General features: G+C 36.5%; 1 protein-coding gene across 2 annotated transcripts in view; it reads right to left on the reverse strand.

The window, feature by feature from the left end:
* The window catches only part of Ide (Insulin degrading metalloproteinase), a 692,915-nt gene that overhangs the window by 612,781 nt on the left and 56,397 nt on the right, over positions 1-23,737 (reverse strand). For both annotated transcript variants that reach the window (XM_090384737.1, XM_090384738.1), the window contains exon 4: positions 18,927-18,953. In XM_090384737.1, coding sequence (XP_090240863.1) covers positions 18,927-18,953 — 27 coding nt within the window. The remainder of the gene's footprint in view (positions 1-18,926; positions 18,954-23,737) is intronic.

Here is a 23,737-nt window from a genome sequence, read left to right on the forward strand (position 1 = left end):
AACCGACATTCTACTGTACTAATATGCTAATCACAGTTATGGTGATGATGCACACCATATAACATGCACAGAAATTGACAGATGAAACAAAAAATAAAACAATTTTTGTACGCAATAAAAAAAAAAAAAACCTGACTAAAATTAGTAGTTTTTATTGATATTTTAAAACAGTAATACTTAAAAATTTCTAATAAGAACTTTGTTGCTGCACAATTTTAGTCAAAATTTCCTTTAGTTTTCAATGCTAGATATTGCTGATAAAATGTTTATGGTCCATCCTTTTTTTTTTTTTTTTTTGTTATAGCATGAACCGAATATGCAGGCCATGTATAAGTATATTTTCACGAAAATCGAGGTGTCAACAGCCAAACACATGTTCAAAAATTAAAATTTAAAAATTTCAGAAAGAAATACATAAATAAGCAGAAGCCTATACTTACACAGGAAAGCACAGTGGCATGGACTCCTACTTAAAGTATATCACAACTACTACCAGAAAAAAGCTAGGAAACCTCCACTCCATATAACCCCATGAGCAAATGTAAACACCCACTAAAGAAAAAACCTGAAAAACGAAAAACTTTAGGGGAAAGCACAGTGACCAATTTTTCAAGAGGCATCAGCCATGTGGGTTATATTCCCAAGCACTCACATTTCCGCCATGGCCTGCTACAGCAAAACAACCATGAATGCCCCAACGGGAGGAGAGACAGACAACAAAGAGCATTTCTTAATAACTAGAAAATAACTTAAAAGACAAAATGCAAATTACATGCAGACCACACAATTGACAAGCCAAATCAATATGAAAATATGCAGCATAACATCTACTAAATGACATTAAATATCAAAATTACAGTTAACTAGAAAAATTGACATATAAGTTAATATAAATGCATCATGTTTATATGCAGTATATTAACCAAAATTATTACAGTTTATAACTTATGTAACCACTAAAAGGAAGGGGATGAATCACACTGGTAAACTTGATATCGATGGTTTAACTGTTCATGATCCTACTCAGGTTGCTAAGAACCCAAAAAGTATTTTTATTCTATATTCACACATGAAGAATCCCTTAGGGAGGTGAATACCAGCAGTTTATCAAAGGTTTATCAGGAAGTATACCAGCAGTTTATCAGGAAGTTAAATGATTTTGTGATAACTGAGAAGAAATTGGATGAAAAATTGAAGTTAAACATAAAGGAAACATCTGAGGTGAAGAGGAATAATCCAATTATATTAAGGTAGGCAGCAAAGGAGGTAAACAAAAACTCACCCATAATTATGAGAGCATCACTGGATTCGAAGTCCCCGCAGACTGGAGATGTGCAAATGTATCCCCAATTCACAAAGGGGGATCAAAGGATGATGTGAGTAATTACAGACCCATTAACTTAAATTCCATTTCAGGGAAAATAATGGAGTCAATGGTTAAAAAGGTGATGCAAGACCATCCATACAGAAGTGTAGTTATACTTCAATCAGAGCATGTATTCATTAAGTGGGAGGGGGGGGGGGATCTAATCATCAGGTATTCCTGCAAAGGTTGTCATTTGTAATAATTTTTTGGAGTGTTTAGCATTGGCTGTTTCTACCAAAATATCACTTGATTTTAATCTTTTAATGTTTTTTGGTGAGCCGGCATAACTCTCAAGAGTCTTTTGTATGAGAAAGGGTGACAATTGGCCTACTGCTTTCTCAGTGTTTGAATGTATAATAATATATGTTGGAGAATTTAAAGCTTTAACGTCAGTTTATAATCTCTTTGTGGAGACAGAGTCATTTCTATCGCCTTTTCTGGTTACCTTAGAAGTGTCTCCGAAAGAACTAGATTCCTCATATCTTGTATCAGTTCTATTCAGGTCCATTGACCCAGTGAATTCCTGGGTATTGGAGTCAGTTCGCTCCATTTTGCCCTGGAAGGGAGAGCTTTTCCCCTCCAGGTTACCAGATGCACCACTGGAGGCAGGAGCAGTGCCACACTGTGATCAAGCACTAGAAGGTTAGTAATTAAGATATATACAAGAAAATAAAAGGAAAAGAGAAGGTTTCTTTCCTTCTTAATCTAGTAAAGTTGATTTCTTTACTATAGATTATTTAATTGTGTGTTAATAAATACTTTAAATAAGGGAATTATTTCTACTTCAAGAAAAAACTAATTCAGAGCAGTCACTTGATCACAGAATCGCTTGGCACCTGAGACTCCTCAAGTGTGAATATAGGCAAAAAATACCTATTCAGTTTGTGAGTCCCCTGAGTAGAATAATCAACATTAAACCATTCCATATAATACATCCACTTCATTCTAGTGTATACATTAGTAAAGAAGTCTTTGCTGCTTTTCTTTGCATTCTTTGCCTATGCAACGTCTCATACTCCACCTTGGTTTGCCTTGGTGACTTCGCCACAGACTAGTTTATATCTACTGCAGGCTTCTATATCACCTGATAATTTATATGAAAAGGAAAGAGAAGGAAAGAAAAAGAAAACTAAAGAAAAGGAGCAACAGGAAGAAGTAGAATTTAAAATTATTAAGATAAGAAGAAGCAAAGCAAAAATTCAAAGACACAATGGGCGAAGTGGTACAAAAAAAACTTAATGAAAACAAAACAGTAGAAGAAAAATTGAAGTTTATTAAAGAAACCATCACCACAGCAACAACAGAAATTGTAGGCTTCAAAGGAACAGAAGTGAGGAAACCCTGGATCTCACAAGAAATATGGGCAAAAGTAGAGGAAAAAAGGAAATGGAAAACCAACAATACTGAAGAAGGTGTAGCAAAATATAAGAAATTAAGGAATGAACTACAAAGAGAGTTTAGGCAAGCAAGGGAAACATGGTTGAGCGAGAGGTGTAGAATCATTGAAGATCTAGATAAAAAAGGCAGATCAGATCTAGCTTTCAACGAAATCAGACACTTCACAAGGAAGAAGGGAATAAGATCCAGCACTATAAACAACGAACATGGGCAACTTTTGACAGAACCTGAAGAAATAAAAACAAGATGGAAAGAATATATCACTGAACTCTACCAAAAAGATCACCAACAAAAAACAGAAATCAAAAGGAATGGCTCAGAAAACAACACGGAAGACCTGCCAATAACCAAAGAAGAATTTGAAGTAGCACTAAAAGCAGTGCCTAATAGAAAAGCAGCAGGAATTGACTCCTTGCCCATTGAGCTCAATAAAGAGGGTGGTGATGAGCTACACAAACGTATTGTCACCTTAACAAACCAGATGTACAAAGAAGGTTCATTGCACAGCAGTCATGATCCCATTCCCCAAAAAGCACAATACCAAGGAATGCAGCCAACAATGGACTATCAGCCTTATCCTGCATATATCCAAAATACTACTAAAAATAATAAAACAGAGAATCAATGATAAAATTAACAGATATTTAGCACCCGACCAATTTGGTTTCAGGAAAGACAGGGGCACAAAAGATGCCATCGCAGCCCTAAGGCTCATGGGAGAGAGAGAGAGAAAGATTTATTGACCTAGGAAAAACTCTTTACATTTGCTTCATTGATTACAAGAAAGCCTTCGACAGCATACAATGGCCAAAACTCTTCTCAATCCTGGAAAAAATAGGAATAGACAAAAACATACTAAACTTAATAAAAACATTGTACGAAGACCAGAAAGCCATAGTATACATTGATAACTTGGAAACAGCCAACAAAAATAGAAAAAGTAGTATGACAAGACTGCCTACTTTCACCAAGCCTATTTAACATCTATGCAGAGGAAATGATGGCAGAAGCCCTTGGAAACAGCAATTTAGGAGTGACCATAAATGACAAACAAAAAAAAGCAATAAAATTTGCGGATGATCAAGCAATTGTAGCAACCAGAAGGAGGGACCTGACCAAGATGTTACAGCTGATCAACCACACAGCCGAGGCTTATGATATGAAAATTAACATTAACAAAACGAAGTGCATGACATTCTCAAAGGACCCCAAACCTGTTAACATCAAAATAGGAAACAATAATATTGAACAAGTAGAAAATTTAAATATTTAGGACAAATGCTGAGCCAAGAAGCACCGATGAAATAAAGCAAGAATTGGGCAAGCAAAACAAGCTTTCAAAGAAAAACAAAAAATTCTGACAACCAAGTATTTGAATGAGCATATAAGGAAAAGAATTCTAAAATTTTATGTTTGGAACACGGCCCTATATGCATCTGAAACCTGGACAATAAACAAACAAGACAGAGAATTGAAGCATTTGAGATGTGGTGGTGGAAAAAATTCAAGAAAATAAGCTGGACCGAAAAAAAGACCAATGAAGAAGCCTAAGAAGAGCTAGGAGAAAATCGAAAAATGATAAACCTAATCAAGGAGTGAAGAGGAAAGTGGTTCGGACACAACCTAAGACACAGTGAAATGTTAAGCCTGATTATAGAAGGAAAGATTAATGAAAATAGACCCAGAGGGTGACCCAGAAACAATTTCATAAAGCAACTGCAAAGGGATACAACAACAAGATCATACCAGGACTTGAAGCTGGCACTCAACACAGAGAGATGTGGAAAAAAGTCATCAGTGCTACCAACCAGTCGTAGACTGAAGGAACCTATGATGATGATGATGATGAATTTATATGCATACCATGAATTTTTATTCTCTGCCACAAGTCTTATCAGTTTATCTACACTCATTTAGCTCCAAGCCCTGAAGATTATTTCTTAGTTGGTATAAAAAGCTTAACTTCTACTAGGCAGTTGGTCCCATTGCATACAATTTAAAAACAGTTTGAGACCACTATAGTCACCTTTACAAAAGCCAAACCTTCCCTTTACCCTTGATGATAGTTACATCTTTAAATAAACCAACGTCAATACACTGTGATCATTTCCACAGAGGTTCTTTTGTCTACAAATTCTTAATGCACAAAGAGTAGCTGCCGATAATCAGATCAAAAGTTTTTATTTTCTCTCGTCCCTCTCTAACATGCTGGTATAGAAAATAGTTGTCCACTAAATCCACAAAAGTCTGCCAGTGATATCAACCCACAAGTTTCAGTTAATATCAGAAAATTTAAAATCTATCATTATAAGAATGTGATTTACTGGACACTCCATTCATCTGTACAGTTGTACATGCTACTCATCACAGTCACTAGGCTTATAACACACTTCTACTCTCATTTTTGTGTTCCCAGTGCTTATGCCAAACCAAACTGACTAAAAAGTGCTCTGGCCCTAAATATCAACTCAATGCACTAGGATTTTGTCTTATATTTTGTCTCTTCTTAACAATTCCATACAGAGATATTGCAGGGATATCAGAGATATCCCAACAATGTCTGTATTTGATGGCTTGACCAGTGCTCCAGGAGTGAAGCAGAAATTCATCAAATTTATTTACTATGCTCCTAGCCTTAGTGCACAGGCAAGTACACATGTTTGTTTGTTATTTGGTTTTTAGGAGCATTAGCAACTAAGGCCATATTACTCCGGGATATGCAGTGGTCATTCCCTGACCTTTCCTCGTCCTCCGTATTTGGTGGTCATGGGCTCGAACCCCGGTCTAATCAAGAAGTGTGTGCTTTGCACTGCTCCTGCCCACCTTGCTATGGAAGTGCCAGAGGCAAGTACACATACACGTGTTTTTTAATCTTAGTAAACCTAACAATACCATATGTATTTCCTCATTCCATGAGCAGCCCCAGTAGTCCTTCAAATTCCCAATACCTTGCTTTTAGGCTGCTACCTATTCCAATGGAAGCAGTGTGCACTTACATCTCTGCCTGCATCTACAGTTTTTAATATAAGTATTAGTAATGGCCACATGGTGCAAGGAGGCCTGTGGCTTATGCTGCACCAGCCAATAAATAAATAAATAATAATAATAATAAAAATAAAATTAAATAATAAGAATAAAATAATAATAATAAGAAGAAAATTTTTAAAAAATAATAATTAATAAGAGAAAAGGAAATAGACAACTTATGCGTTTCCCTCCTCCCATAGGTAATTATCCAGCTGACCTTTGAATTTTCCCAAACTGACAGCATCTACCACCCATGTAGGTAACTTATTCCAGTAATTTATAACTCACTGACTAAAATAAAACTTCCTACAATCCTGTCTAAACATCTCCCCTCCCGTAACTTGAAATTATAGCCCCTTGTTCTAGAATCATTTATAACCATGAAAATTTCATCCTTATTCATTTTGCTTATGCCTCTCAAAGCCTTAAACAACTCAATCAAGTCTCCTCTAAGGTGCCTAGTTTCCAAGCTCTGCAACCCACATACTTGAAGTCTTTCCTCATATGGACGCATTTTGCAGATCTCACCAGGTGAGTTACCCATCTTTGGACCCTTTCAAGAAACACAATGACTTTCTTTAGGTGCAGACTCCATGCTTGAACACAGTATTCCAAGTGTAGTCTAACAATAGCCTTATATAATGGGATTATGACATCCTTATCTCTACTAGCATTTGTTCAATAAATCATCAATAGGACACCATGGGCCTTCCTTGCAAACAGTCTACAATGCTTGGAAAACTTCATGTCTGACAGTATAGTAACACCCAAGTCCCTTTCCTCCATTACTGGGGGCGCCTCCGTAGCCAGGTGGGAAGGAGCAGCAGTGCGTAGCACATGCTTCTTGATTAGACCGGGGTTCGAGCCCGTCACCACCAAATACGGAGTATGCGGAAAGGTCAAGGAATGACCACCGCATATCCCGGAGCAATATGGCCTTAGTTGCTAATGCTCCTAAAAACCAAATAACGAACGAATAACGAACCATTACTGGCTTTAGTTCAACTCCACCAAGTGTATAAGTTATTTTGGAGTTACTGTTTCCCAGGTGTAATACCTTACACTTTGCTGGATTAAAGCATAGCTGCCATTTTCTGACCATCCCTGAAGTCTATCTAGGTCACTCTGAAGAAGCTCTGCTTGGCGGTGATCATTAAATACTCTACCAATCTTTACATCATCTGTAAATTTAGACATCGCACTCTCTATCCCTCCACTGATGTCATTTATGAAAATCAAAAACAACAGTGGTCCTAATACTGATCCTTGCAGAAACCCACTTCTTACATCAACCCAATCTGAAGAATAACCATTTATCACAACCCTCTGCCTCCTGCCCTGAAGCCATCCAGCTATCCATCTAAGGATTTTCCCTGTGATTCCAACCTGTTCCAGCTTATAAAGTAACCGCTCATGTGGGACTGAGTCAAATGCTTTGCTGAAATCCAAACAATGTCAAAATTATTCCCTAAGCCCAGTTCTTGAGTGACCCTATCAAAATAGCTAACCAAATTAGTTAAACATGATTTTCCCTTTACAAAACCATGCTGAGTATCCTTCAGAATTCCGCCCTTGATCATTGTCTCCATGAGTTTCCCTACTACTGAAGTTAGATTAACTGACCAGTAATTCCCACTTCACTCTTAGAACCGCCCTTAAGTATTGGAGATACATTGGCATCTTTCTGATCCAACGGAATCATTCCCCAAGTCCAGTGATGCTCTCATAATTAGCCTCAATGGTTCAATGCACTCACTTGCTGCCTCCCTTAAGATTATAGCATATATGCCATCAACCCCAGGAACCTTACTGGCCTGTAGGCTTGAAAGTTTTTTCGTTAAATAAGCATATGAAATTTCAACATCATTAATTACATTTTTTTCCAAATTCACTCCCATAATTTCTCATTGACATAAAGGGTTTTTCTTCTGTAAATATCGATGCAAAATAACTTTTGAGTTCATCTGCAACTTCAGCTGGGGTATCTAATACTATCCCACGTCCATTACATACTGATCTTGTTTGTCCTTCTCTTCTTTGCATTTATATATGTGAAGAATTCCTTATCCACACCCTTTGCTTTCTTTGCCAGCCTAACCTTTTCTGTGGCACTATTACAGATCAATTTGTAGCTGTTATAGGCTTCAGTACTTTTTATTGCACTTTAACTTTTCCATGCCATCTTTTTCTGCTCAAGTAATCTGGCAACTTCATTATTCATCCAACTTGGAATCTTCCTCGTGGAGTATTTTTTTAATGGTATATAAGATTCAAGACTTCTGTGATTAATGTTTTAAAGGTATAGAATAATTCAATTGTATTTGCTCTCTGTGAGATATATACCCAGTTAATAGAGGCCATGTAGCATCTCAATCCATCGTAATTTCATTTCCTGAAATTATAACCTATTCCTTTGCCTTTAACTACTGCTACCTCTCTCTCTCTCTTCATCGTCCAACATAGAACTCTGTGATCACTTCCTGCTACTGGTTCCTGTACTGTTAGCTCTATTATGTCATCTGGTTCATGTGTGATGATGAAGTCTAGAGTATTCTTTTCCCTAGTATTTTCCCTGACATGTTGATACAAATAGCAATCATCTAGTTTATTTAAAAATGTAGTTCCCCATGTGGAGTTTCCTTCCCATTTGCTCCAATCAATTAAAGGAAAATTAAAATCACCCATAATAAGGCATTCATGCTTTATTATGGGTGATTATATTTATTACTTGCCCATTCCATTTGCATGTAGAAGCTCTCATTATAATCTTCACAATAACCTGACCTGTAGATTACTACCACTCTCATTGTACCTTTCCTTCCAACTATCTCACACCATACAGATTCTATACTAGCATGCAAAACAACTGAATCCGGGAAAGCTTTCGTCATGCTCCGGCTGCTTTTGAAAAGAAGCATAACCCCACCACCCCCCTTCTATCTTCCCTATCCTTCCTAAATACATTATACATACCGAACTGAACTCATCATCCCCAATCTCCAGGTGGCACATTTCCATAAACCCTATTATGTTAGCAATACTTGTCCTAACCAGCAGTTTGAATTCACTCATTTTATTGATACTTCTGCCATTACTATATAAACAATTAAGACAGTGTTCTTGTACAGTTAACAACCCTTAAAGTTATCTGAGCTCACTTCCCTGGCATTAGCTGCCCAATCATTTGAAACGTTTCTGCCCTCTGAACATCTTCCTAATATGTTCTGTTGCAGGAGCAAACAAAAACTCTTGAGGTATGTGCAAGTGTTACTTTAACCAATATTATTAGATAAACTCGTACCTATATTACCCTTGTCCCCGCCCCAAACTAGCTTGTTTGTTTGTTTGTTATTTGGTTTTTAGGAGCATTAGCAACTAAGGCCATATTGCTCCGGAATATGCAGTGGTCATTCCCTGACCTTTCTGCATTCTCCATATTTGGTGGTGACGGGCTTGAACCCCGGTCTAATCAAGAAGCATGTGTAAACAGTTACGCACTGCTGCTCCTTCCCACCTGGCTACAGAGGCACCCCCCAAACTAGAAGTCTCCTTGAACCTTTAAGGTATCCTCAATAATACCGGAAAAAAACTCTTGTGCCACCTTTGTTTATATCATAGGTTCCCAAAGTGGGCGGTACCGCCCCCCCCCAGTGAGCGCTGAAGCCTTCTAGGGGGGGCGATAGTGGGTTTAGTCCTCTAGAAACAATTACAATAAAGTGAACTTTTTTTTTATGAAATACACATTGTAGTGATCAGTTTTACGACAGTTTTTTTTTTCCTTCTGTTTCCAGTATGGCTTCCAATAAATAAATTTTCTATATTTTTTGTTAGTAGATACAATGCATACTGAAGAAAGGAAATGTGATATTTTTGTTTTTCAAAACCAATTCGTTGCAATTCTTTCGTACAACAATTACGAAAAGCAGTAAAAGCAAAATGTTGTGACAGAGCGACAATGCAAAATATTGTTCACAAGTAATGATGCTCAACTGTTTGTTTTCCACGAAAATTGTTTACAGTTTTATTTTCTCCTTGGATCACCTTGGTAACGCTAATGACATAAGCTTGACCAGTCAATTTTATCTCTGCGTCTGTTGATTCGTTTGAGACAGATTAGGCGCAAATTTTAAACTAATGCCGTAGCACGTTTCATCTTCAAAGCTTCCAAGGCCATTTTGCCGATGTAATAATTCATAAATTGATATGTGATCGTACATTTTTGCTGTTTAGGAATAAGTTTCATTACAATCAGTCAAAAGTGTGATAGATAAGTGGAGTCATACAAAGTGTAAATTAAATCTTTTATTTTGTGAATATTGTTGCAAATTTTATTACTTCATTATGTCTGAATCTAAGAAGAAACGTCGACAGTACAGTATTGAGTATTTGAAATATGGCTTTATTCAGTCTCCTACGAACCAATTATTACCTATGTGCTTGATTTGCCAAAAAGTTATTTTCAAATGAAGCAATGAAGCCTTCTAGGCTACAAGAGCATTTGACTAAAATGCATGCTGACGAAAAGGATAAAGATTTGTCCTATTTTCAAGTACTAGAAGAAAAATATTTTAAACGTCCAACTATATCAAAACTTTTTGCGTTGTCCACTAAACAAGATAATGACGGATTACAAGCTTCTTATAATATTTAATTATTAATCGCAAAAGCGGGAAAACCACACACACAATAGATGAGGAATTAATCTTGCCGGCAGTAAAAGAAGTAATAAACACTGTGCTTCATAAGCCAGCGTCAGATATCATCAGGAAAATTCCTTTGAGCAAAGAAGAATCGATGAAATGGCTGAAGACGAAAAATCATTGTGCGATTATTTGAAGACATGCCAATTTTCCATTCAACTCGATGAATCAACTCTCCCAAATAATGAAGCACTACTCTTATCATATGTATGATTCATAAAAAGAAGAAAAAGTTTGTCAAGAATTATTATTTGCTAAAAATTTGGAAGCAGATACAAAGGGAGAATCTATATTTAATACCATGAATAAGTTTTTTCAAGAGAAAGACATTCCTATTCGTAATATTTTGTCTGCTGCTACTGATGATGCTCCAGCAATGACAGGGCGCCACAAGGGTTTCATAGCGCATTTCAAACAAGCAGTACCAAATGTAATCGCTATACATTGTGTACTTCATCGTCAACATTTGGTTGCGAAGAATTTAAGTAACGCCTGCATACGTCGCTCCATTATGTTATTAGAGCAGTCAACAAGATTAGAAGCATTTCATTGAGTGACAGATTGTTTAGCCAACTTTGTAGTGAAAACGATGAAGATTTCAATCGTTTGCTGCTTCACACAGAAGTTCATTGGCTTTCAAAAGGTATTTGTCTGAATCAATTTTACAATTTGTTTGATTCAGTACTAGAGTTCCTAGAAAACAGAGACAACAGATTGCAGGCCAACCTGATTACATCCAAAAATGACATCGCTTATTTGACAGACCTCTATAAAATATTTAATGAAGTCAATCTACAATTACAAGGTGATGAATGGAATTTAATTAAAACAAAAAACATTATTGCCACTTTTGTGGGGAAACTTCTTCTGTTCAAGCGGAATCTAGGCCAAGGGGAAAATAGCCACTTTTCAAATTTATCAGCAGTCTCTCAAAAAGGGAGATTTACTTACATACTGCCAACACTTGGAGGTTCTCCATGCTGATTTTAATGAGCAATTCAAGGATATTCTAAACATGAATATACCAAATTGGGTTCTAGATCCTTTCTCACATGTAAACACAGCAGGATCATCAAATTTAGAAGAGGAACTCATAGAACTCACAACAAATGAAAAACTAAAAATAAAATTCAAAAGTGGATACCAAGAGTTCTGGCTTCAGAAATCAATACCGACACCGTACCCTGGATTATGGGAAATAGTGCAGAAATTTTTAATTGCATTTCCATCTTCTTATTTGGCTGAGCGTGGGTTTAGTGCTGTAGCGAATTTACTATCTAAGAAAAGGAACCGATTGCATATAACTGAGCATGGCGATTTACGACTGTTTTTAACAAAAGTTGAACCTGATATTAACAAACTTTTAAAAATGCATCATATTAATTTATTATTTTTTCTTTGTATTTTTACTTTGTAAGTTTGAAATAAACAATTTTGTAATATATTTGATGGTGTTTTAATTATTACAATAAGATCCTTACTAATGCATTTGCAATCTCTTAATATGTATTCCAAATTTTCATATTTAAACCATTGTATGAAACTGTGAATAATGTTATTCGAGCATACTCTTTAAAATCTTTACATATGGGCTATGTTTCATAAAAATCAGAATAGCAATAACTGTGTTCAAGATGAAGCACATATTGGCCACTACTTTTTCAATAATTTAACGGCATAAGCAGTAATGTATCATTAGTTGCTATTTACGTCGAAAATATCAAACGGTTTGAACGCGGAAAACTGTTATAATAGGGGAAGTTACAAAATTTGTCTTGCAAAGTGGGCGGTAGCCCGAAAAAGTTTGGGAACCTATGGTTTAAATGTATCCCGTCTCTACAAAACAGATTCCTTCTACCTACAAGTGCAGGCCAAGGTAATAGAAATTTCCCTCCAAAAGCTTTGCAGAGTCCAAGTCTTGAGTTAATCCACAAGGCTTTCAGCATATAATCCCACCTATCATGCCTGGGCAGAATTGCAGTTAAACATCGTGACCTAACTCGCAGCATTTCTTCAGCATGGTCTTATATTTGTCTAACAAATCGTCAGATCGTGTATGCTTAATGTCATTAATCCCCAAATGAATAATATTCTCTTTAACCCCCTTAAAATCTAACAGTTGTTAATAGTTGCTCCCAGCAGACATACCCTGGTTCTACTTAACCTATCCTTGTTAAAAAAATATTTCCTATTTTGCTGACAATGGAGTTTCCTAATAAAACTAAGTCCTTTTGAACCAGAACAGTTTGCACTTGATTTATTATTGTGTATAACTTCCCCAACTAGTAGTTTTTCGACCCAACTTAACACTGCCTCGATAAAAAAAACAGTCTCTCCTACGAGAGACTGTTTTTATGAGAGAAATTATGAGCAATGTCCTATGAGTCAAATGACAGGTAAGATCAATAAGTACAATCTTCATATTTGATCTAATTAGTCTTGCTTTTCTGAGCTTAGAAATGACTGAGTCTTTCATTGAGAGGGACTGGACCTTTTGTTTCTGGGAATCATTCATCAGTAATGATGGAAGAAATAAAGGGTCTGCAGCAGCACAATGACAAAGATCCTGGATATATAAGAACTTGCTGTCCTCTGTGATCATCAATGAGGAAGAGAAGCACAAATTTAGTTGAAATTTTCTGCATTTTAAAATGTCTTAAATTTGACTGAACTATACGAAATACCAATTTTGATAGCAATGTTGTGGATAGTTAAACAATCAGATCCTGAACACAAATGATTGAATTGTTGGTTTTGAAGTCAAAGGGCAACCACAGACTGTATCATCTCTAAAGAACAAATGCCGTCTTTAAAATTTGCAAACTACCGAAATTCTTTAACACATAGCATCTTCTCCAAAAGCTGTTTTTAATATTTCATGAGTTTTTGTTTGTACTTTTCCCTAATTTGAAACAAAATTTGAAGCAAAGTCGATGCTCAGTACAATCATTCGTTTTAAAATGCAACAAAGCAAACAAAACACTTTCTATACAATGCATGCAGATAAATAGGTAATTCAAGTGTTACTATGTCTAGTCACCAAACAAGTTGCAACTCACTACAATGCCTCAATTTCAAGATACAAAGTCAGTCAACTAACTTTTGGATCACACCTCATATATTAGTGAAAATGCTGATGACACACAACTAAACTACAATAAGATGTGTAAATAAATATAAAATAATTATTTGTTCAATTCATTTTTAATACATTTTTCAAAATAAAGCTAAAAGGTACTGAGAGTGCCTCATATTTTTGCATGCCACCAAATTTCTGTCATTCTAATTATGACATGTCTTGTAAACCCCCCCTCATTCAGAGAACTCACAGTAGAGTCCACCATAATTCATTTTATATCTGGATGAACCATTGCCCTTATAAATGTTGGAATCCCCAACACAGAGCATCTTCTTTACTTTGTAATTTAGTTATTCTACATTTTTCACTTGCACTTAACATAAAAATGAAACAAAACCAGCACAGCCACAGTGAATTCATAATAACAGACCACCATGATGTTGTCATATAATGGTATCATGCTGGTATGTTGGGCCTACTAAACATTAACCTGGTCAGGGAAGGACAGCCACCCTTCCAATATTAAAAATGCTCAATTCTTATAGTACTACTGACATAAAAACACTGATCCAGGAAAGATATTTTAAAAAAAGTTTGTACTAAAAATTTAGACAAATTTGCAATTTTTAATAAGCAGCTTAAAACAAATGCAGAATCTGGTATCTAAAGTAAGATGAAAGTGAAAATAAAAAACATATACACATTGCAATCACAGTAATCCACACCACTTAATGAAAGAGTGTGTTTGAATTATTAAAATGTTTTGATTAAGACACATTTCATAGAAATTACCAATTTAATGTATTTATTTAATATTCAAAACATATTAAACATTAATAAAAAATTAACAATAGCATTCACTTTTTAATAAATAATTCACAGACTGATTTTTGAGATTTTTGTCTGTTGTACTATGCTTAGTCTCTTCATTAAAGGATGGTAATGGAGTTTATATAAATGCAGAATCTGGTATACAAGGCAGTACACACAGTATATAAGGCATTTTGTCCCAAAGGATATTCACTCGGTTTAAGTGTTTTGCTCTTACTCACTCATTGATCAAAAGATAAGCAAAACATTTTGTTAAATAAAAAATATATATATATTTCATTACTATATTTCATACTTAACAACACTGTATTTAACCATTTGGGTCCAATTTCACATTAAAATCACATTTCTCTGTGAGTAATGGTTCATACTTCTTCTTACCACTGCCATAAGCATCCTGAGCAATTAAAAAAAATCAATGCCGCTCAAAGATTTGGAGGAAAAAACATGTGTTTTTTCCTCCATGAACTACAACTATTATCATTTTAATTTAATAACATCACCAACCAAAAGGCAAAAATCACACGAATTAAAAATCTCTAAGCTCTACCATTACATGAGAATGGATGACAGCAGAACAACTAAGAGGATAATGGAATGGAAACCTATTGGTAGGAGGGCAAGAGGAAGACAGCGGAAAAGATGGATGGATGACGTAGAAAAAGCCCATGAGAATAAGAAGTTGGAGAAGTTTGACTTCCAGGAGAGCTTGCTGGTGGAACATCGTCAAGAAGGCTAAGACCCTGGGTTATAATGCCAGAAGAAGACGACGCTTTACCATTACAGCTGTTTTTAAAGAGATAGATAGAGAGAGATAAATGGTCTCAATTAGCAACGGGTTAATAATGAATAAAATTTAAGAGCAGAAAGCAGCATGTGGGAATAAAATACATAACTTCAGTTACATGTATAATTTAACTGCCATTACTAGTTGCACTGATCCAGTGAAGTAAATTAGTAAAGTGGGGTACTGTATCAAATGAGATATCAATGCTAACTTAAAAATGATATTAGTAACTTTAAGTCACTTTGGGGAAAACAATATTATTTTTAAAGTAATCATAAGCCCAAACTCTGTCACTGTCATTAGAGGGAACAAGAAAAACAGAATAGAGAGAAGCATTCTTTTGTCAAACTGTTTTGATATGTCCTTTTGAAATAGTCCACTCTCCTTTACCACTTTGGAACATACATACATGTACTGTAGCTCAGTTACATATACAGCAAAAACTAAATTAATAACACTGAATCCAACTGCTATTCCTTTACTCTCTGAAAAGATAAGCAGCAATATTTAAAAGCTATTAATGAAAAAAGTCAGCTGTCATTTTATATTGCTTGTCATCTAGAATGTTCTTAGTTCTGGAATGTCATTAGCATTAGTAGAGGCATATGATGCAAGAAAGCAAGCTTATGCAGCATCAGCCAAAAAAAAAAAATAAATAAAAACCTCCCATTTCACCCCTCCATTCATTCTAAATGCCTGTCCAGCTCAGCCTTAAATTTATTTAGGCTATTAGCTTCCACAACAAAAAATGGAAGCCTGTTCCACCAATCAACCACCCGCTGGCTAAAGGCAAATTTCTGCACATCTATTCTACAACTATCTTTCCCCAATTTGAAACTGTACCCTCTCAGGTTCTTAGTCTGAACAAGAAGAATCCCATCAGCATTCAGCTTGCTCAACCCATTCAAGGCCTTATACACCTCAATCAGATCACCTCACAGGTGCCTACTCACCAAGCACCGTAATTTGCAGAACTTAAGCCTTTCTTGGTAAGAGCACCCCTTTGTTCCCCTCACCAATCTTGCTGCCCTTCTTTGTACTCATTCTAGCAACTCTACATCCTTCCTAAAATGAGGCCTCCAGACCTGTAAACAGTACTCTAGGTGTGACCTGACCATTGCCTTGTATAACAGGACAATCACCTCCCTGTCCATGTCATCATGCAGAGAAGTTTCCTAAAAGTGCTACTAAAACTTTCCTTGGATGAGAACATTGGAAAACTTTCATTTGTTCAGCATGTGCTGTGTTTGGTTGACTTTTATTAAAAAAATACTGGCGAAGGTAAAGAAAGCTAACACAAGAACCACGGGGAAACTTCGGAAAACTTTCAGCGGTGAAATGAGTTTCCCCGGTACTGCAACTTCTCCCTGCATTCTCGGTAAACAGATGGTGCATGTTATCAGTAATGGTAGTAGAAGGCGATAACAATGTACTGATTAGTTTTTTCTCATCGTTAAAAGCAGATTATTGGAGTACATGAATGTAATTCCCTTGCGGCTAAAATTTACTTATGGGTACACCCTCCAGACTGCCTCAGTCTTAAGGTGTTTATCCTCCCTCATCCTGCTGTTTTAACCTGATAGGAAAACGACTTCAACTGCAACTACCGATAACACGCACCGTCCGTAAAAGTCATTTTCGTATTGGGTTAAAACAGCAGGAAGGGGGGGATAAACACCCTAAGACTGAGGCAGTTTGGAGGGTGTACCCATAAGTAAATTTCAGCTCACCCATGAACTGCGATAATCTGCTTTTAATAATAAGAAAACACTAATCAACATATTGTTGACTACTACTACTGCCACTACTGATAACACTCACCATCTGTTCACTGATATTGCAGGGAGAAGCTGCGGTACCGGGAAACGCTTCTCACGGGTAAAAGTTTCCCGAAGTTAAAGTTTCCCAAAGTTTACTGTGGTTCACATGTTGGTTTTCTTTACCTTAGCCGATACTGAAATACTGATTAAAAATGGGGTTTTTTTGTTTTTTTTTTTTTAACTATTGCTGAAAAAAAAATTAAATATCCCCAGAATCTGGTTCAGGTTAATAAGTCTGGATTAGTGAAGGCGAGTTTGAATTACTGAAACTGCACTATATTACACTGGTGTTCAAAGAAAGTGCATCACCCCTTAAAATTGTAATTGTCATCTGAATAAGGTAAGTGTATGGTAATATTTCTTACAGATTGCAACAGATAAGGTCGACACGCATAGGTGATAACGTAATATTACATCAGCTGTTACTTTCAGCTATATATGCATGCTCTGCAAGAGTTGCAGTCATTCCTTGATTGTGTCAGGATGGCAAGTTACGTGCAGTTGAAGATCCGAAGAAAGAGTGCTATTGTTGCTTTACATGAGGAAGGATGTTCTTCCTGTCATATTTCTTATAGAGTGTCTTGTAATCAGTTGACAGTGAACAGATTTCTTTTCAAACTCAAGAATACTAGTTCTGCTGATAGGAAAAAAGGAAATGGACACAAACGAGTCTCTACACCAAAACAGAACCACGTTTTGAAGCGCTTATGCCTTAAAAACCATAAAGCTTCTTCATCTGAGCTGAAAAGAGATTGGGAAGAACATACAGGAATATACCATTTTCCTAAGAAGAAGCCCCTCCTTACACAAAAAATGAAAAAGGTCCTATTAATTTGGTGTAAGGAGCATGTCAAATGGACCCCTGAGCAGTGAAAGTCAGTTATTTTCTCGGATGAGAAGAAATTCAACCTGCATGACTCTGATGGGAGACAAACGATTCGCCGTAGACATAGTGAAGAATACCATCCAGACTGTATGGTGTCTACAGTGAAATTCCCTAACAGCCAAATGATATGGGATGCATTTCGTATCCCAGAGTAGGTCACCTGCAGTTTAATAAAATGTTCTGTAAATGCCAATGGATACCTGGCTATATTGGAAGGCAAATTGCTGCCAACCATTAGAGACCATTTCAACCTGCCAAGTAACTGCATCTTTCAGGATGACTTCATGAAAGATGAAGTCATCTTCGTGAAAGATTTTGCTCCATGACAGGGAGTCATCAAGCAAAAAGTGTAAGTAGGTACTTCTGTAGTTACTTTAGCTTCATTTCTGCATTAGAGGTTCGACAGTAATGTGTTTACATTTGTTACAGGTGAAAAAAATGGCTGGAAGAACAGTCCATTACAACTCTTAGCTGGCCGAACCTGAATCCTATTTTGGCATTGTGTGGAATCTGCAGTTGCCAGAAAGAAACCAAAGACCCTTTGTGAACTTAAGGTAATTTGTGTTTGGAACCACGAACTATCAGTTGATTATCTTCAGAAATTGATCGTGTTAATGCCTCGAAGGTGTGCTGCTGTCATCAGGGCCAGAGGTGGTTCAACTAAATATTAGTTTGCACCTGGTGAACTTTTCATTTTGTTTTTCATTTAAAATGATAAACTGAAGCAAATTGATTGCTTCTGATAACATTTCAGCCGTGTTTGTCTTGTTTACCAAAACTGTTGTATAAAGGTTGCAAATGCTCATTTTGGAATATTTTGAGAGCATCAAATAACACTTAGCTTTGCCTTAACTATTAATAAATATCTTTTGTTATATTTCTATTTGTAATGCTAGTCATTAATGTAACATACCATTGCGAAAAAGGGTCAGAAATGTGAAATTCCTAGGTGATGTACTTTCTTTGAACACCAGCGTAATTTTAAAATAGCACTTAAAAAAATAACTAAATAATAAATAAAATAATACTTACCTTATTATATTCATTCTCTTGTGGATACTGCATAAGAAAAAAGCTTTGTTAAAAAACAATTTCAATAAAATAATACCACAAACTATTCACAAATAATATCTTTCCAAGCACTTTTATTAGTTCTTTGAGCAAAGTCATTACAATTTCTTAAGTACTTTTTTAAGAAGAAATTTAGTAAGGGTTTGTTAAAATGTATCATAATTTGCAAGTTAATATTATTAAATAAAAACTCTTATTTTTAAAATTATAATTTTTAAAATAAAATTTGAGACTATAGACATAAAAAATGGCACTTCAGCAATGAATATGGGGCCAAAAGAAAAGTGTTAAAGTGCAAAAATGTTAAGAGTGTTATAAGCAGGAATATTTATATGGGATTTTATTTTATATAACTTCTAATTCAATTGCTTACTTCAATGCAAATGATACTAGTGATGAGCATAATCGAATAACTTCCATAACTGATTATTTCAACAATCGATATAATCAATTGTGCAATTCAATCGATTATTAAAATCAAATATGACAAAAGTTTAAAAAAAAGGAATGTCAATGGAGGGGGGGGGTTTCGTACTGAAGTTATCAAAACTACAGCTTAAGTCTTGTGCAACTTGGCTAATCTCTCTCTCTCTGCCCCCCTCTATATGTACGCATGCACACATTTTCCTCCAGCTCATATCAGCTGTATCTTCGATTATAAAAATTTTATAATCAGTTAAGGAAATGCTGTAATTGATTATTTTGATTACCTGCCATAATCAATTATTCTGATTACTGGCCATAATCAATTACTTTGACTTCTCAATTATGCCCATCACTTAGTGGTAGTCTGGGACAGTTACAGAGCAATAAAAAGTACTGAAGTCTACAACAACTAGAAGTTGATCTGTAATAGTAACACAAATAAGGTCAGGAAGGCCAAAGCTACATATGAGAAAGCATTGGCTAAGAGAGCAAAGAATGGGCACAAGGAATTTTTCATGTATGTAAATACAACAAAGAAGAAAGCTAATCAGATCAGACCCTTGTGCACTGGATGTGGGACAGTCTTAAATAACACAGCTGATGTTGCAGATGACTTGTATAGGTACTTTGCATTGGTCTTTACTGATGAAAGACCTTCATGGAGAGAAGAGGCTGTGCGAGTGAGGCTGAGCCATATGAAATTAGTGATGTCATAATTACAGATGATTGTTTATTTGAAAAACTTTTGACATAAAGGCAAATAAGGCTCCCGGAGTTGATGGTATATACTTATAGTTTTGAAGGAGTATGCGAGGGAGTGTATTGAACCAATGAGGTTAATTATGAGGGCATCTTTGGACTCAGGGGATATTCCTTGGCAGTGGAGAAGTGCCAATGTATCGTAAATACATAAAAGCGGTTCTAAGAGTGAAGTTGGTAATTACAGACTGCAGAGCCTGACTTCAATGGTAGTAAAACTCTTAGAAGCAATGATTAAAAGTGCAATCCCGAGACATTTAGATAGATATAGCATCCTAAAAGACACACAACATGGCTTTGTTAAGGGTATATCATGCTTAACTAATGTAGTAGGCTATTTTGACACAGTTACTCATGAGCTGGATTTAGGGAACAATTTCAACATAGTTTATTTGGATTTTAGCAAGGCGTATGACTTGGGCCCTCATGAGAGGTTACTGTATAGGCTTGAATAGGTTGCAATTACTGGTAAGATTCTAAGAAGGAGTGCTGGGCGACTGCAGGGCAAAAGGCAGAGAGTTGCGACTAACTCTATTTTTCTTTTTTTTTCAGATTTTTCAGATTGGAGTAATGTCAGGAGTGGGATCCCTCAGAGATCAGTTCTTCGATCACTGTTGTTTCTCATTTTCATAGATGACATCAACAGAGGTATAGAAGGCATGCGGTCAAAATTTTCAGATGACATGAAGATTGGCAGAGTTGTTAATGATCGGTGAAAAGCAGCGCTCCTTCAGGATGACTTAAAAAGACTTCAAAGATAGTCAGAGAAGTGGCAGCTATGTTTTAATGCTGCTATATGCAAGGTTAAATGCACTTGGGGAATAGCAACCTACAAATAAATTATATACTTGGTAGTGTTGATCCCATACTTGTGGTTCATCATATACTTGAGGTTACGGTGAACATCGTGGCGAGATCCAATATTCCTTACATTTCGAGGGAACAGCTCTAAAACGGTGTTCGCAGGCCGGCTGCTAGTTAGTACACCGGACCGAACCTATTGGTAACTCTCTAGAAGGCTTCTGGATCAGCTAGTGTATAATTTTGCTACCTCTACTCTGCCAGATAGTGACTGGAGGGAATCCGAGTAGTGTGAATGTGGGGAGCATTGTCAAGGCCACGTTATGTCAAGGATCTGGGTATATTCTTACCATGTGTACGCCATATCCAAAAATTTCATTACTTCATACAGCATGTCCCACCCACTTTTTCTTACTATTGAATACATCATGAATTGTCAAACTAATAGAGCAAGCTTATCTGCAAAAAGATCTAAACCTCCCAAGCACTTCCTAATTCATTTCACAAATATTCGATGTCCATTTCCACTTGCAGTCTGCCAAACCCCAAACAGAATCTCAGTTATCGGTTGATTCAACTACTGTTCATCTCAAATGCCCAAATTATTCACTGTATGATTCCTTTCGCCTCAAAGGTGGTACTTGTGCATATGTCCATTCTGATATTTCCTGTCAGAGACTTGGCAATTTGGAATCTACTCTCTTTGATCTTCTCTGGCTTAAAATCTCTCTACCTCATTGTGTCAAATTCATCTGTTGTCTCTACCGTTCTGCCAACTCCACTAATCACTTGGAGCTCTTTGACTTCCTCTCTTTGCAACTTGACTTTCTCCAGTCCAACTTTGCTAACAATGAGGTAATTTTCCTTGTTGATTTTTATGTTCACAACTCCAGTTGGCTTCCGTTTTCTAGTCCCACCGACCCAGCTGGTCGAGATGCTGAGGCTTTTGCAATTACTAATGACCTTGCACAGATTGTTCATTTACCTACAAGGATACCGGAGAATCCTAACCATACAGCCAGCACGCTTGATCTTTTCTTAAAAACAACCCTTCTAAGTACACGGTCAAAGTGAGTGGTCCTTTAGGCACTTCAGATCACAACTTGGTGACTGTCTCTTCTCCAATGGAGCCATTATCTGGTGGCTATTCCCAACCTCGTATTGTTTGGCATTACAAGAATGCAAAATGGAATGACCTGCGAGATTTCTTTTTTTCTTTTCCTTGGTCGGATTACTGTTTCAAAACTTCTGATGTCAACGTTTGCTGAGATCGTGTCAGTGAAATTATTCTTGCAGGAATGTAATCTTTTATCCCACACTCCACTTTAAAATCTCATCCTTTATCTAAACCTTGGTTTTCCAATAAATGTGCTAAGGCTGTTCAAGAGAAGAATGTTGCATACCGTAATTGGCTTGTTTCCAATTCTTCAGTTTCATTTTCTGTCTACACCAAAGCTTGCAACAATTGTAAAGCAGTTGTTAATCAGTCCAAACTAGATTTTGAACAGGCTAAGAGTAGAAAGTTTGCTTCTTGTCCTAATGGTAGCCGATCATTCTGGTCCCTTGTCAAAGATATTGGCCATAACTTTTACCCATCTCTGCTCCCATTTCTATCCAAACCAGATGGTTCTGTTGTCACTTCAGCCAAGGATAAAGCTGACCTGCTAGCATCCCATTTTTCTTCTAACTCATATATTAATGATCTTGGTAAAACACCTCCCGCCATTCCCAACACGCTCCATTCAATGCCTCCTGCGGTCTTCCGTCAAAAGGATGTCAGAAGGATTTTGACGAATCTTGATGCAAAGAAAGCTCTAGGTTCTGATGGTATTTCTCCACTTGTTCTCAAAACCTGTGTTCCTGAACTTACTCCTGTTCTTTGCTGCCTTCTTTCACTTTCTTATTCCAAAGGTGTTTTTCCTTCTGCTTGGAAATTTGCTCATATCCAGCCAGTTCCTAAGAAGGGTGACAAATTCCTCCCATCCAATTATCGTCCTATTGCAATTACTTCTACTCTCTCTAAAGTAATGGAGAAATCAATTAACTGCCAACTCTTAAACTACCTAAAAACCTTGCGTCTGTTCAACGATCGCCAGTATGGATTCCGTCAGTTTCGATCCACTGGTGATGTTCTGGCCTATGTTACCCATTTATGGACTAATTCAATGGAAAGGTTCGGTGAAACTTAAGTAGTTGCTCTTGACATCTCAAAGGCTTTCGATCGTGTTTGGTATAAAGGTCTTCTAAACAAGCTTCCATTTTATGGTTTGCCAACTGTTTTTAGTAATTGGTTATCCAGTTTTCTCTCTGATCGCTCACTGAGGGTGATGGTATATGGCTCTCTGTCTTCAAACTTCTCCACTAATGCCGGTGCCCCCAAGGTTCAGTTCTTTCCCCCACTCTTTTCCTCTTGTATATTAATGACCTTCTTCCATTAACTGGAAATCCTATCCATAGTTTTGCCAATGATAGCACATTTCCATTTTGAGAAACCTCGCCCTGTTCAATCAGCTTCAACTTCTCGAAAATCTGCCATGAATTCCTTAAATGCCAATCTTCAGGTAATTCTTCAGTGGGGCAAAGACAACTTAGTTGATTTCAACCCTACTAAAACTCAGTCTTGTCTTGTCTTATATCTCGCAAAAAGGATTCTTCTGCTCCTATGCTTATATTTAGTGACACTCCAATTTCTAGGCAAAATGATATATCTCTTTTGGGGATTATCCTGACTTCTAATCTCTCTTGGCACAAGGACATTACAAATATTGCTTCCTCTGCATCTAAAA

This window comes from Mastigoproctus giganteus, chromosome 11 (genome assembly GCF_048544385.1).
Source record: "Mastigoproctus giganteus isolate SK-2022 chromosome 11, ASM4854438v1, whole genome shotgun sequence".
Lineage (NCBI taxonomy): Eukaryota > Metazoa > Arthropoda > Arachnida > Uropygi > Thelyphonidae > Mastigoproctus > Mastigoproctus giganteus.